The 14,649-nt window shown below is 59.3% G+C and overlaps 1 protein-coding gene across 3 annotated transcripts; it reads left to right on the top strand.

Moving 5' to 3' along the window:
* The first annotated feature begins 903 nt into the window (after positions 1-903).
* On the top strand, positions 904-14,359 carry CACNB3 (calcium voltage-gated channel auxiliary subunit beta 3). 3 transcript variants are annotated; one of them, XM_047740598.1, is made up of 13 exons: positions 904-1,034; positions 9,205-9,327; positions 9,541-9,663; positions 10,113-10,228; positions 10,398-10,462; positions 10,679-10,698; positions 10,904-10,984; positions 11,191-11,249; positions 11,397-11,506; positions 11,807-11,958; positions 12,163-12,258; positions 12,385-12,534; positions 12,987-14,359. In XM_047740598.1, exons 1-13 carry the CDS (start codon positions 1,029-1,031, stop codon positions 13,299-13,301), a joined length of 1,416 nt encoding a protein of 471 aa, XP_047596554.1. In that variant the 5' UTR covers positions 904-1,028; the 3' UTR covers positions 13,302-14,359. The 3 variants fall into 3 exon arrangements, with proteins under 3 accessions (XP_047596554.1, XP_047596553.1, XP_047596552.1); XM_047740597.1 differs by lacking the exon at positions 904-1,034 and adding an exon at positions 2,016-2,166; XM_047740596.1 differs by lacking the exon at positions 904-1,034 and adding an exon at positions 4,765-5,521.
* Positions 14,360-14,649: the final 290 nt, after the last annotated feature.

Here is a 14,649-nt window from a genome sequence, read left to right as displayed (position 1 = left end):
CCAGGGACAATGCTTGCCTTGGCTGGCACTCCCACCACCCCCCTTTCCCATATGGAAACTTAAGCTGCCCCAAGGCTCAGAGGAGCTAGTCCATTAGCTGTGGTCAGCAGGGGTGTGTGTGGGGGGGGGGGGGGCTCTCTCTCCCTCCAGGTCTTATTGCCAAGTGAAAAGCAAAGCTCTGCTCCATCTATTAAAGCCAAAGAAACAAAACCTATTAAAAACAAACAAACAAACAAACAAAAAACCTCCATGCACATTTTAATAACACACACGACCTCTTTGTCTCCTCTGAATAGTTGAAGCTGAGTAACTTGAGGGTAGGTGGTGGGTAGGAGATCCTTGGACCCCCGGACTAGACCACGGAGGGAGGGGAGGAGGTGCCCTCGAAAAGCACTTTCCAGGTTAAGTCCAGCCTGAGGAGGAGCTAGGGGTGGAGAGAGGAGAATTGCTTCTCCCCTATTTAGCTCTTTCTGGAATGGGGACAAGTGGAGGGTCAGCTGAGCAGAGAGGGAGAGAAGTCTTCCAAGATCCCCAGGGGATGGAAGAATTGGAGGAGTGGTTCCAGGATCCCCCCCTCCAGGGAAAGGAATACAAAAGAAGGGCTGAGGAGGGCTGGTGGAGCGCCCCCAGATCTTAAGGGGCAGAGTTTTAGGTGGTGTGAGGGGAAGTTAGGAACTCCTGTCACTCAGCATCAGGGCGTGTCTGTCTCCGAGAGGGATTCCGCCGCCCCCTCCCCTTTAGTCACAGTCTTTGGTATACACAAGAGTCCAGCCTGGGGGTGCTGGGGGTGTGCAGGGACCAATGAGAGGCTGATCCGCTTAGAAGGGTGCAGGAAGAGAGCGGGCTGGGGCTACACCCCCGCTCCCCCCTTCCCCCGCCAGAACTTGGGCTTGTCCTGTTTGACGTGCCCGCCCAAGGGGGCGGAGGGGGTACTGACCGGAGCAGCTGTCCCGCGACTCTGGACTCCCAGCATCCCAGGCCTGGCCGGGAAGCTGCTGGGCTCAGCGGGGACGCCCCTGGAGACCAATATGGAGGTAGGAGCTGTTTAAGGCCCCAGAGAAGCCAAGTGTCTCAAAGGAATCCTACGGGGGTGGAGATAGGGTGCAGCCTGGAGTTCCACCCTGGGGGTCCGACCAGTTGGGACCGCAGTTCTTGGAAAGAGAAGGAGAGGGGTTCGTCCTAGACTTCGGTGGGGGGTCTGGCTGCGGGCTGCGCCCCCTCCGCTCCGGCTAGCGCAGCGCCTCCTGCTGGCAGCGTGGGCCCCCAAGCCGCGCAACAGACTGGACACCCCGGCGGGTGCCGCCACCTGGAGGGCGCGTGCGGCCACCGGGCGAGTGAGCCTAGGGGGCGCTGCAGCCAGCCCGGGAGGAGCCGCCTCGCCTCGCCCCGCGCCTTCGCGGGCTGAGTCCCGGGGGGCCACAACCCGGCAGAGAAGGGAGATTGAGAGACTCCCGGGCGCGCTGGAGACACCGGGTCGGGAACGGGTGGCAGCACGTGGCTTCCCTGGAACCCGGAGGGGGCGCCTTGCTGCGGGGGCCAGCAAGCCGCACTCCGGCATTCCTCCCTGCGCTCCTTTCCCCTGCTGAGGTCGGGGTGGAGCGCGGGCGCTTGGCTTCCTCAGGCGCTCGGAGCCGGGGTCGGGAGGGACCAGAATCTTCCGCCCAGACCTCCGGAATCCGGGCGAACCCGGAGCGACTCCCGCACTTCTGCCTGCGGCGGCGGGAGCTCCAGAGCCCCTACCTTTTCGCGGGGGGGCGGCTTGAGGAGGAAGGGGGAGGCAGAGAACGGAGGAGAGATGGGGGGGGGGGGTGGAAGGACAGGAAGATAAACGGAGAACGCGGGCCGTGGAGAGGAAGAAGAGATGGGTATGGAGAGAGCAGGACTGAAAGGCGACGGGAGAGGGAGAGTGACAGAGGCGGCGAGAAGGGGAGGGAGAGGGAGGGAAGGAGTGGGGGGAAGGGGGAGGGAACCCAGAGAGAGGGACGCGAGCCGGCGGCGAGCCAGGCGGGCGTGGGGCGAGGCCAGGCGTGCAGGCGGGAGCCAGTGTGCTGAGCGGCGGCCGGGTCCTGCTCCCGCCTCGGAGCCCCTGGCCCGGGGGAGGGGGAAAGGCCGCTAGCCCGGTCTATGTCTTTTTCTGACTCCAGTGCTACCTTCCTGCTGAATGAGGTAAACGTGGGGGCCCCCTCCCCAGTGGGTGGGAGGAGAACCCCACTCCAAGCTAGGAAGATGGCCTTCATTTGGGGGAGACTGCAGTGATGGGGAGGGAGGAAGATCGAGGAGGTGAGGCTAAGGGTGGAAGAGGCGTGCAAGAAAGGAGGGAGCAACCAGAGCTGGGATTGGGACGGGAGGGGAAGACTGCCTGGGAAGCCAGAAAAGGGGCTAGACGAGAGGATGGAGATAAGAGGGATCCACTGAGCTCCCCTGGTGCCCCTCTCCAGGCTCCCTGAGGGCAGCCTAGCAGCTAGAATGCTAGGGGTTTGGCTTGGTCTGGATCTTAAAGACTGCTGGGGAGAAGGACTTCCCAGAGGTACTAGCTCCTGACTCAGTTTCCCCACTCAATGCAGAGGGATTAGGATCTGTCCAGCTTCCTGTTGCACTTATAGAAGAAGCTAGAATGTCTTCTGGAGGCTCTCAAGAACTCCAGCTCCCAAACCTGGCTGGTTATCCAGGCTTCCCTGCCTGCCTGCCCCCCACCCCCCCACCCCCCAATGTCCTGCATCCATGCCTTGGCTACCAGCCAGCTGCCAAGCTAACAGCTCTCTCCTAGAACAAAGAGAGCAGGAATCCTCTCCTCGAATCCTTTTTGTGCCATCTCCCTCGCCCCTTATGCTCAGCCACAGAAAAGAAAAGGGGTTAGGGCCCCATGGATGCTGACAGGCGCATTTCTTGTTTCAGGATAGGAAGCTGGCATGGCATGAGAACAGGAGCAGGCAGGTGTGGGTGAGGTGAGAAATGGAAGGGGGCATCGAGTAGCAACTCAGAGATAAGGAAAGAGAGCAGCTCTGAAGCTCCTACAAGACCCAAGGGATGGGCCCAGGTATGAAAAACTTGTATCCTCCCCGGGGTGGTTGGCATGGCAACTCGTGCCTCAGAAACCGACTTAGACACCACTGTCCCAGATGGGGATGAAGACAAGGTGTGTGAGGAAGGAGTGAAGCTGATGGCAGATCTGCTGTGTTACCATACCCCCCCCCCGGGACTCCCTGGTGATGGAAAGAGTCCCGAAAGGAGAGACCAGGAGAGAGTAGATTCAAGGGACAGGAAGGGAAGCAGATGTCTCAGCAGCTGTCTTCATTGGAATCATCTTCCAGTAGAGAGAGCACCTGGAAGGCCCTATTCTTTCATGCTTCCTTTCTGCCCTTCTGGAAAAACAGAAGGAACAGAAGAGGCAGAGAATAAAAGAGGAAGATCTGAGGAATTCTAAGGAACTGGAAGAGGGCACGAAAGTGAAAAGAACAGTGTCTGGGAACCAGCACTGCCAAAGAATCCAATGTATAACCACCCCCAAAGGGTGCTGGACTCTGCAGAGGGAGCTGAGACAGCCGGGTTCCCCCCAACCCCATCAGTTCTTGCCAGGCCGTAGGGCTCCAACAAAGTTGTCTGCCAAATCCAGCGGGAGGAAGAAGCTAAGCAGAGCTGGGCTGCACCACTCACAGGGGTAGACAGACTAAAGGCAGACTAAAGATAGTCTTAAGATGAGGCCCCTTCTCTCCTTTCTTGGCAATGGAACATGAACAAGGGACATAAATGGGGCAGCCAATTGGGTTGGGTGGTCTTCCTCTCCCCTGAGCACAGGGCTTCCCCCCTAGACCTCATCAGACCCTGTCAGTTTCCGTCTTCTGACTCCCCTATAGCTCAGGACATTAAAGCAAGGAGCAGATTCCCAATTCACCCTTCTGGGTGTGAGAAACTGGGACTGGAGAAGGACTGAGCTCAAAGGGCTCCAAGTGTAACCCCCTTTCTATCTCACATCCCAGAGGGGAGTGGTCGTGGTCTGGAAGGGCGGCAGGTAGGTAACCCAAATTCGAAGGAACAGTGTTGCTCAGGAGGTGGAAGAAAGGAGGAAGCTCAAATGGGTGGATCTTTGGGGAAGTTTACTCAAGATGAGGGCCGTGGCTTTGTCTCTCACCTCACAGCTTGGTGCTCCTGGGAAGGAGACTGGTACAGAGTGGCACTGTGGCTCCAACCCGGATACCAGCGACCCCAGCTCCATCCTTTCTCTAAGGACTTACACTAGTGATTCCGTCGTCTTGCCCTCCTCCCTTCCCCCGCGTCCTGACCCCACGTGGCCAGGTTCCCCCTTCTGTCCCAGCCCTGACAGTCCTCCTACCTCCACCCTCTGGTTTCTTTCCTCCTCCCCTTAGGCTCACCTAAAACAGCCCCTCCCTCCCCCAGTTCCCACGGATGCCTTGGCACCGCCTGGCTCAGTCCTTGGCAAGGAAGTGAGGAAGGGAACCCCCATCCTGGCCATACTAGGATGGAATCCGCTCGCGCAACAGGTGTGGGGCGGCCGGACCCAAAACCAATCCCTTTGCACCGGTTGGGCGACAAGGCCCTTTGCTGCAGGATCCCAGCCCCGAGGGGGGCAAGCACCTGTTGGGGTAGGGGCTACTTTCACGGCATTGGCCAGGGGTCGCCAAACCCACTCCTCCCCGGGACCACTGCGGGGGTTTGCTTTCCGAGTGTCCCGACCGCCAGGGCCCAGACCCACCGCCCTCTCACCTGGGGCCCCTCCCCCATTGGCCGCCCGTCCCCGCCCCGCCTCTCCGATCTCCCCCCGACTCCCCAATTTCCTGTCTCCCCCCGCCTTTCTCCCTCTACCTCGACCCCTCCTTTCTCTGCCTCCTGCCTCCCCGCAATCGGCGCCCTCCGCTTTCTCGGCTCGGGTACCATCTCCGCGCCCCCTCCCCTCCCCCGCTCCAGCCCTTTGTTTCCCGGCGGAGTATTTCCTGGGTTGCTGAGCGTCTCTGTCTCCGCATCTCTCCTCGCCCCGCCTCCTCTGAGCCCGGATCCGCCCCGCCCGCAGTCTCTCCTCCCCTTCCTCCCCGCCGCCCCTGTGCCCCATAGGTGCTTGGGGACCCACCTTCTCCCCGGCTGCGGCCGGCCACCCTCTCCCGGCCCGGTCTCGGGCTCGCCGGGTGGCCGGCGCCCCCCGCCGCCGCCCTCGCCAGCTGCCGGGGAGGGGGTCAGGTGGGCGGGCACTATTGTTGTAGGAGCCGGCGCCAGATTCCTCAGCCGCGCTCGGGGTGGGACCGGCAGGGTTTGGGGGGGTGGGGTGGGGGGAGCGTTGATTTGAGCTCCGAGCAGCTGGTCTTCGCGGCTCGCTCTCTCCTTCGCGCTCTCTCGCTCTCCGCCGCCGCCCGCTGGGCTGCGGGGCTGGGCGGCATCTCTCGGGCGCGGCCCGCTGTCCTCGCCCCTGCCTCCGGGCTGCCTCCGCCCCCGGCGCCGCGCGCTTCCCCCCCACCCGGACTCCCCCATGTATGACGACTCCTACGTGCCCGGGTTTGAGGACTCGGAGGCGGTGAGTGCCCACGGTGAGGGTGGGGGTGGGGAAGTTGGGGTGACTCGTCTTCTCCCTTGGACCCTTCCCCAGTTCAGGACTTTGACAAACGCCTCAGTGGAGGGGCAGGGCGTGCAGGGGTTGGGGGGCGCTCCTGGAAAGTGGAGACATGGGTTTTAGTGCCCAGGGCTTCTCAGGACCCCAATTCTAGACCAAGGGGTATATAGGGTGTGTGCGAGGTGGGGGTAGTGTGGGGGAAAGGCTCAAGCAGGTGTCCAGAGCCCAGGACTGCAGGGTAGAGGGAGGAAGGGCTGGAGGCTGAGGGCACAGAGGCTGTAGAGAGGGCACACGCAGTGTCTCGAGTTCCCAAAGGAGGATTGACGGGGGTCGGAACACAGCAGCTACAGGAGAAGCTGGGGCTTTCTGGGGGGAGGACCATTCAGACCTCCTATGCTTCAAGGGAAGGACAAATTTAGAGAGCCTAGGAGAACATCCGAGAGTCAGGTCCCAGCCTCAGAAGGGTCATAAACTTGAGGACCTCCCTTATTCCCTTCTGCTCCCATCCCTGAGCATTGCCTTGTTTCCTCACCCTGTGTGGAGCCCAGCTTCTCTCCCAGGCTGGAAACTAGGCACCAGCACATGGGTGGGCCAGCTGACAGAGCCCATCCATTCCACGCCTCCTGCTGAGGCCTCCTCAGAGCAGTGGGCTTCCTGAGCTCCTGCTCAGCATGGAGGGCCTGGGGGTGAGGCCAGAGGGTTTGAGGGCCTGGGGATGGAGAGGAAGCTCTTTGCTCAGAGAACTAGGCAACTGATAAATATTTAATTCTCCTCTTTGCTTTTATCTCCTGACCCACTGAGACAAATCAGCTCATTAGGCAGTGATTCCCAGAGCTCAGGGAACAGGGAGAGTGCCTGGAAAGATGGGGCAAGGATGGGGAGCAGCTTCTTGGTCCCTTCCCTCAAAGCTCCTGCATGAAGGCCTCCTTTGGAGAGGACCCCTGGATGGCTTGGAAGAGGTCCCTGAGAGGGGTGGAGGGTCAAAAGAGCAGTGTTTGCATTTTCTTCCATCTCTTGCTGCCAAGTCCAGGATACAGGAGTTCTAGGGTTCAGAGTAGACAGCTATCAGTCCTTTTCTGGGACTGGGCTCCTGCTGGGCCCAATTTCCCCACTGGGCCTCTGGGGCTAATTACATTGCAGCTAGAGCAGATGACTTGCAAGGCTCTGGTGGACACCTCTTTCTGACAGTTGAAGGGACAGCTGGCATGGCCCAGGGTGCCATGGTGAGCTTGCAGATGAACCTCTCCGAGGGGCTGGAGGGCCCTAGAAGGTTCCTTCCCAGCCCTGGTGAGATGGTAAGGGCTATTGCAAGGTAAAGACTGACATGTGGCTGGTGTTGGGGCAGGCCTCTTGCCCCCTCACTGGCTCGGCACCCCTTGCTGGTTCCCAGATCACCCTCCCCCCACTTCCCTTTCTCTTGCCTGGCTCCTTGCTCTCCCTGAGGCCCCCTTTGAAGCAGTAGGAGGGAGATCAGGCTCTAAATAAATCCACCGGCTCATCTCCCTCCTCTCCTTCCCCCGTGCCAGGCAAGAGTGGAGCGGCAGCCTGCCCACACACTCACCAGGCAAGGGGGGCAACACCAGGGCACTGTGCCAACTCCTGGCAGCTCCAGAAGTACTGAGCCTCTGGCTGTTTGGGCCTAATAGGGGGTGAGGGCAGCAAGACCCCCCGAGCACACTCGGCAGGGCGGCCCCGGCCTTCCCGGTGGTACCCGCGCACGAAAGATGAGGGAGCTCTGAGGACTCGGGAATCATGGAGATGGGTTCCAGGCTGAGCACAACTCATTAAACATTAAGGGGGAGATCCTGTCCTTCCCATCCTGAGGTGAGAGGCCAGGTGACCCAGATGGCCCAGGCAGGGACATTAAGATGATGAAATTAGGCCAAGAGACTGTGGGGCAGAGGGTAAAGGTCAGACTCCTCTTCTGGCATAAGCCTGCATCTGATGTATACTCATCCAAGTGAGCGGTCATCCTGCCTTGTCCCTTGCCTCCCTTCCCACTGGCCCCTGTTCACCTTAGTCAGCTGTCTCTTAGGGCTAAGACCCCCACAAAGAGGTCCCCCCACTCCAGTGACAGTGCGAAGCTTCTTCCCCAGGGCTCAGCTGCTCTTTATCCTGCTGTCAAGCCAGCCTTATTTTTTTCTCGAGAGATGGGGAAGAGCAGGCCAACTCTAGTCCTCCGTAAAATGAAAGCTTTTTCTCCATTGTGCTAGCTTCATGCCTTCCATCTTCCACAGATGTTGTCTTTAGCTGAGGCTCAGGGCCCTGGGCCGATGGCAAGTTGATCACTTCTTGCGGTTGGTGGGGCTGGGGCGGAGGGCATGACCATATGTGTGTTTGTCTCCCCCGCTGAGAGTCTGGCTTCCTCGGCCTTCTGGAAGTGGTCATGCACAGTGGTCTTGAAGGAATGTTCCCCAGTCTGAGTACATTCTAAAACCTCTCCCCACCCCACCCCACACACATTGCCACATGGACCCCTTATCTAGGGCCCTATCTTCTCTCTGCCACCTGCACCTCAGAAATGATAGAAGTACCACGTCAGGCTTCTGATCATAAAGAGGTAGAAAACAACAGGTAGAAAGAGGTAGAAACCAAAAGATTCCCTTTGCCCTACACTGGGGGGGGGAATCCCAGCCATCCTGACTTCTATCCTCCTGTCCTGAGGTCCAGCTTCCCTTGCTCATTTGTGCATCTCCCTTGGGGCCTCCCTCATATTGAGCTCTGCAACCTTCCAGATGTACCCCTTGCCCAAAGACCCTTCCTATGGGCATGATTCAGAGACTCTCCTGGCTCAGGTGACCAGAGACCCTGTCCTGACATCCCCAGGGTCCTCGGCTGGGTTGCTTAGCACTTACAGGTCCTTCCTCTAGGGCTGATATCCCCTTGGGGAAGGGCTGGGGAGATGTAGGCCAGATGGTAGGCGTGTCCGAGCCTCACTGGGGCCCAGGGAGACAGCTTTGTGTTGCCTTCTCAGTCTGTGTCTTGTTTGCTGCCCACACCTGGCCAGTTGCCCCAGCAGGTGTGAGAGGAAAGAAAGTGGGGGCAGGGAGAGTAGAGAGGAAGTGACTTCCCGGAGTTGGCGGCTCTGTGTCCTCCTCTTCACCCTGGAAGAGTGGGCACTGGGGGAGATGAGCTCTGAGGGGGTGGATGGCTCTATCCTGACACTCAGGACGAGTGCCATGCCAACCAGAGTCTCTCGACTGTTCCCGGCTGACTGTACCCATGCCACGCATTTTAAAGGGATAAGGTCCAGGCTGCTTTGCAGGCTGATGTGAGCAAGAAGGCTGGGTCCTTTAGATTCGGAATCATCTCCAATATATCATCTTCAGCACATCTCCCTTCACTCTGCCCCAGAGGCCAGGGTAGAGGGGAGGAAAGGGGAAAGTGAAAGCTCTATTCAAGGCTGCAGTATTAATAGGCTTTGCGGGGAGGGGCCCAGATCTTAGCACAGACGGATAGGGCTGGCTTTCCTGCAGCCCAGAGGCACCGGTCCCTTCTCGGGGAGATGGAAGGGACCACTGGGGCCCAGCCGCCGGTGTGGACGTGGACCGGCTAGGGTTAGTGGAGGCCCTGCTGTAGGGCTTAGAGGGTGCCTATAATGCCCGTCACACCTGAGCCCAGGGGTCACAGCCTCTCCCCCATGCCAGGGTTCAGCCGACTCCTATACCAGCCGCCCATCTCTGGACTCAGACGTCTCCCTGGAGGAGGACCGGGAGAGTGCCCGGCGGGAAGTGGAGAGCCAGGCTCAGCAGCAGCTTGAAAGAGCCAAGGTATCAACTCGGGTGGGCGGCCAGGCCAGGCTGGGTGGAAACTTGGGCTTGGTCCTCAGTCCCCAGGGGTCAGTGAGCAGGATACTCATGAGTGTGCATGTGTGAGTGTCATGGGTGTTCTGTTGGGGCCTCCTCCCTGTACTAGTGGGGCACTGATGTTAGAAGGGGTGCTGTGAAGCCCCCCTCATTTGCACTGATGGCCCAATTCCCTAGCACAAACCTGTGGCGTTTGCTGTGAGGACCAATGTCAGCTACTGTGGCGTGCTGGACGAGGAGTGCCCAGTCCAGGGCTCTGGAGTCAACTTTGAGGCCAAAGATTTTCTGCACATTAAAGAGGTGACCAACTCCAGTCCCAGAGAGAAGCCACCTAATTCCCCAGCTCTTGCCCTAGCTCCCATGCCTCTTACTTCAGTTTCAGTCCATAAACAAGTCCCCAGACTCTTCAGTTCTTACCCAGAACACACACCTGTATGCCCTTCATATCTAAAACCCAATCCCCGGAGCCTCCATCCTTCTGAGACCTGGCTTGGGCCTCCATCTCCGAATGTGTAAAGTGAGCAGTTAGATGAGTTGCCTCTTAGGTCCCCTGTGACGTCAGGGATGCCTCCCACTGAAAATCTTGGGTGGCTCAAACCTGGTTGCCCTTCCCTCTGGCACCTTCTCCTGCCCCACCTCCCTTCATGCTGCCTTCCTCAGACCAGCTCTCTGAAAGCCTCCCTGGCTCCTTCACACTGAAGAGCCAGGACTGAGGCCTGGGTGCCTCCTCTCACCGCCCCTTCCCCCAGAAGTACAGCAATGACTGGTGGATCGGGAGGCTAGTGAAAGAGGGTGGGGACATCGCCTTCATCCCCAGCCCCCAGCGCCTGGAGAGCATCCGGCTCAAGCAGGAGCAGAAGGCCAGGTGAGAGCAGGGTTTGTGACTCTATGAACATAAACCCCTCGTATCCTGAAGCTGGCACACGTGCAGATATGCATGACGCACATCCCTTCCTCACTAAGATGTAAGAAAATGTATACAACTATTAAGTAACATGTAGAACGTGCATACTAATTGGCCTCTCTGCTCTCAGGAGATCTGGGAACCCCTCCAGCCTGAGTGACATTGGCAACCGACGCTCCCCTCCTCCATCTCTAGGTAGCCTCCCCCTGACCCACTCATCTTGGGTAGGTGGGTGACTAAGACACAGGGGGGAGAGGGAGCAGTTCCCAGGTGAGCTGTGTGGGAAGGGGTTGATGGAGGGACCAAAAGAGCTCAGAGAAACCGAGTATCTCCCCTGGGGAAGGGAATACCATGCCCCCAGGGCCATTCCCCCTTCACCAACTTTAATCTTTTATTTCCTTTTCCAAAAAGCCAAGCAGAAGCAAAAGCAGGTGAGTCAAGGAAGGGATCTGGACTGGGGTGGTGGGGAGCTCATGGCTTATGGCTGTGGGGACAGGTTTTTGGGCAGTCATTGTTGGAAGGGCAGGAGAGCAGAGAAGGGAGGGAGCCCAGAACTTCCGAATCTGCCCTGCACCAGGGAGGCATAGGACAGGCGAGAGGGCCATGGCCCTGCTTGACCTCAGGTCAATTCTGCAGGCAGAACACGTTCCCCCGTATGATGTAGTGCCCTCCATGCGGCCTGTGGTGTTGGTGGGACCCTCTCTGAAAGGTTACGAGGTGAGAGAAGGTCCCTGTCGCCAAAGAGTTGCCTTTACCCAGCCTGCCACGGGAAGGTCTGAGGGATGGTGGAAGTGGGTGTTCTCTCTTCATCAGTTCTGCGTGTGGAGGGGGGGCAGGCTCTAGGGCCATGCCTAGGGATGCTGCCTCTCTCTGAGAGGGCTCCCAGTCAGTTGCATGCCTTTCCCCTCACCCCTCCCACTCAGGTCACAGACATGATGCAGAAGGCTCTCTTCGACTTCCTCAAACATAGGTTTGATGGCAGGTGAGCTGCTCTGGCCTCAGGTGGCATCTCCTTCCAGGTGCCTGTAGCAAGGTCTCCTCTAAAGAGAAAGTTAGTGGGACCTGGGTAAGGAGAGGCCTGAGGCTTGAAATTTAGAGGGGGGCTGTGATTCTCCACCCCCCACCCCAGGATCTCCATCACCCGTGTCACAGCGGACCTCTCACTGGCCAAGCGGTCCGTGCTCAACAATCCGGGCAAGAGGACCATCATCGAGCGCTCCTCTGCCCGCTCCAGCATTGGTGAGAAGCCCCAGTCTCCTGCTTCTCAGCCTGGTCAAGTATTCCTGAGACCCTTCCTCCCACCTTTCTCTTCCCTGGCACCTCGCAGTCCTGCGCAGCCTCTCTGCCTGCCCCAGGACTGGCGAGAACCACCCCAGTCAGCCCGGTTCCCTGTTTCTCTGCCTGCCCGGGGACTTGAGGAAATACCCTGTCCCTCCCGTTCCTTCCCATCTACCATCCCGGAGAGCCCTCGGCCCCGCTGGAGGAAAACGTAGGTGTGGCCCTAAGGTGAGCATTTTGGCTTGCTTGCCCCCTCCACAGCGGAAGTCCAGAGCGAGATCGAGCGCATATTCGAGCTGGCCAAATCCCTGCAGCTGGTAGTGCTGGATGCCGACACCATCAACCATCCGGCGCAGCTGGCCAAGACCTCACTGGCCCCCATCATCGTCTTTGTCAAAGTGTCCTCCCCAAAGGTACGTCAGTGGTGGCTGCGGTGGAGGCCCACGGAGCTGCCCAGCTGCCATGCGGTGCTGCTCTACCTGGTCCCTGCCCGAGGGCTCCTGCATTCCCTTCCCCTGCTGCCCCCTCCTGATGGCCCTCACCTGCTTCCAATACCGTATCCCAAGTGGGGAGACAGGCCCCAGGACTGGGCCCAGCTCTGCCCATTACAACCTTAGGTCCTCCAGCGCCTCATCCGCTCCCGGGGCAAGTCACAGATGAAGCACCTGACCGTACAGATGATGGCTTACGATAAGCTGGTCCAGTGCCCACCGGTGAGTGCCTGTGCCAGCGACTGCTGTGCCCACTCCTGCTTCTCCAGGGCCAGGGAAGTGTTGGAGATGGGTGGGGGGCTGCTACTGAGAAAAAGCCAAGCTCACTGCTTTCCCTCTCCTTCCCAGGAGTCATTTGATGTGATTCTGGATGAGAACCAGCTGGAGGACGCCTGTGAGCACCTGGCGGAGTACCTAGAGGTCTACTGGAGAGCCACCCACCACCCAGCTCCTGGCCCTGGGCTTCTGGGCCCTCCTAGTGCCATCCCCGGACTTCAGGTACCCATTTCCAGTGGGCACAGGTGTTCAGGCTAAGCCAGCCAAAGCACTGCCCCCTCCTGGCCCAGAGAACTGTCCTTGGCCTCCAGCTCGAGGGCCAAAGGATCAGAGAACTCAGCTCTGCTGTACAGAGCTGGGGCAGATGGGCAAAGGAACTTCCTGATGAGAGGGAAGAAATCAAGGAGATGGGTAATCTGAGGTTACTGTTCTGAGCTCGGAAGAAACATACCCCTTCTCTTAGTCTGTCTTGAAGGCAGAGCCTGAATTCTGCAGGAGTCCAAAGCTGGTTTTCCGTGTCTCAAGTGGAAGCTGCTTCTCCTTCCTTGGACCATTTCCTATATCCGGGAACTGAGGGTTGAGAGGGGGAGACTCCCCACCCCCACCCTGCTAGAGGTGGGGGGCGCCTAGGTGAGGTCGACCCCATCTACTTAGAGCTGTTGTGTTGCCCCCAGAACCAGCAGCTGCTGGGGGAGCGCGGCGAGGAGCACTCACCCCTGGAGAGGGATAGCTTGATGCCTTCAGATGAGGCCAGCGAGAGCTCCCGCCAAGCCTGGACAGGCTCTTCACAGCGCAGCTCCCGCCACCTGGAGGAGGACTATGCCGACGCCTACCAGGACCTGTACCAGCCGCACCGCCAACACACCTCGGGGCTGCCTAGTGCTAACGGGCATGACCCCCAAGACCGGCTCCTCGCCCAGGACTCGGAGCACAACCACAATGACCGGAACTGGCAGCGCAACCGGCCCTGGCCCAAGGATAGCTACTGACCGCCTCCCACTGTCCTCCCCTGGCGGGCGCAAGCACAGCTGGCTGGGGGGCCCACTCCGGGCAGGTTGGAGGTAGACTGGCAGTAGGCTGGCACTAGGTTCAGCCCCCAAAACCCCCTGCCCAGCCCCAGCTCCAGGGCTGCCTGTGGTCCCAAGGTTCTGGGAGAAGCAGGGAGCCCCCTTACCTCCTGGGCACAGTGACCCCCCTAGGCTCCCATTCCAGGTACTAGCTGTGTGTGCTGCACCCCTGGCACCTTCCTCTCCTGCACAAGAAGCTGCCCCACTGGGCAGTGCCCTCAGGCCAGGATCCCCTTCACAGGGGCCTTCCCACCAGACTCAGGGAAGGGATGCCCCCCCTCCAAGGGACAAAGGGTGGGGGGTGTGGACAGCATGGCATGCGGCAGAAACAAGGTCCCTGAGCGGGCACGAGTCCTAATGGTCAAGGGACTCAGGGGTTGTGCTTTGGGGTTCGAGGTCCTCCACTCACCTCACTACCACACATTAGAAACCAGACAATCAGAGCCCAACAAGGTGACACTCCTGTCCGTCGTCAGCTGGAGTGGGGCACCCACACACGAGGCCGGAGCAGCAGGCAGGCGAGGCTGGGGCCAGTGGCTCCCCAGCAGATCTCTTCACCTGCCAGGAAAGCTTCTTGACATCTGCCAGCACCAAAGACTGGAGCATGGTCAAGCCCAACGGGTGGCAGGCAGGAGCCAAGCTGGGTTGAGGCTTTGGGAAGGGAGGGCGTGTATAGCGGAGGACGTATGGAACAGCTTCGGGGGCCTCCGTGTCCCCCTCATTCTTTTGCTCTTGCATCCTGTCCTTTCTGTTCTTGGCCCTCATGCCTCCTGGGGAATATGGGCCCAACTTTATTTGCTGATTCATAGCTGCTGCTTGTTAAGTTAGGGTTAGGTGGGGAGAGAGGGACACAGTGGACAGCCCCCAGAGGCCCTGTCTACCTGACTACCCTTGCCTTATGGCTCTAGTGTGTGACCTACAGAGCATGTTCCACAAGATCCCCACCTCACTGTCATCACTAATAAACAACATGCACAGTCTGGTGGGCTCCTGTTCCGTGTCTGCCGGCTCACATGGCCGGGTTCGTCGGAGGAGATAAACAAGTCTCCTGGGCCTTTTCTCTCACAAAGGAGCCACTGAGTGGGAAGGGAACAAGGCCGGAGCTGGCAGGGAACCCGATGCTCCCAGGCAACCCCCCAGCACCCAGGTACCAGAAGGAAAGCACTTGGCACCACAGAAGGGACCTGTCTGGGGAGGTGGGGAAGAAGAGGCTTAGTCATAGCCTTACAATGTCCCTGCCTCAGGTCCAAAAGGCCCAAGAGTCGTAACT

Source organism: Lutra lutra, chromosome 8 (genome assembly GCF_902655055.1).
Source record: "Lutra lutra chromosome 8, mLutLut1.2, whole genome shotgun sequence".
NCBI lineage: Eukaryota > Metazoa > Chordata > Mammalia > Carnivora > Mustelidae > Lutra > Lutra lutra.
Note: the sequence above shows the minus strand (reverse complement) of the source record. Positions and strands in the feature narration are given on the sequence as shown.

What these genes read in the sequence shown, in the direction of transcription:
- CACNB3 (XM_047740596.1), top strand. Translation starts at nt 5,477, where the DNA reads ATGTATGACGACTCCTACGTGCCCGGGTTTGAGGACTCGGAGGCG. An exon ending in AAACATAGGTTTGATGGCAG is followed by an intron (nt 11,250 to 11,396) that starts GTGAGCTGCTCT and finishes CCCCCACCCCAG; the next exon opens with GATCTCCATCACCCGTGTCA. An exon ending in GTGCCATCCCCGGACTTCAG is followed by an intron (nt 12,535 to 12,986) that starts GTACCCATTTCC and finishes TGTTGCCCCCAG; the next exon opens with AACCAGCAGCTGCTGGGGGA.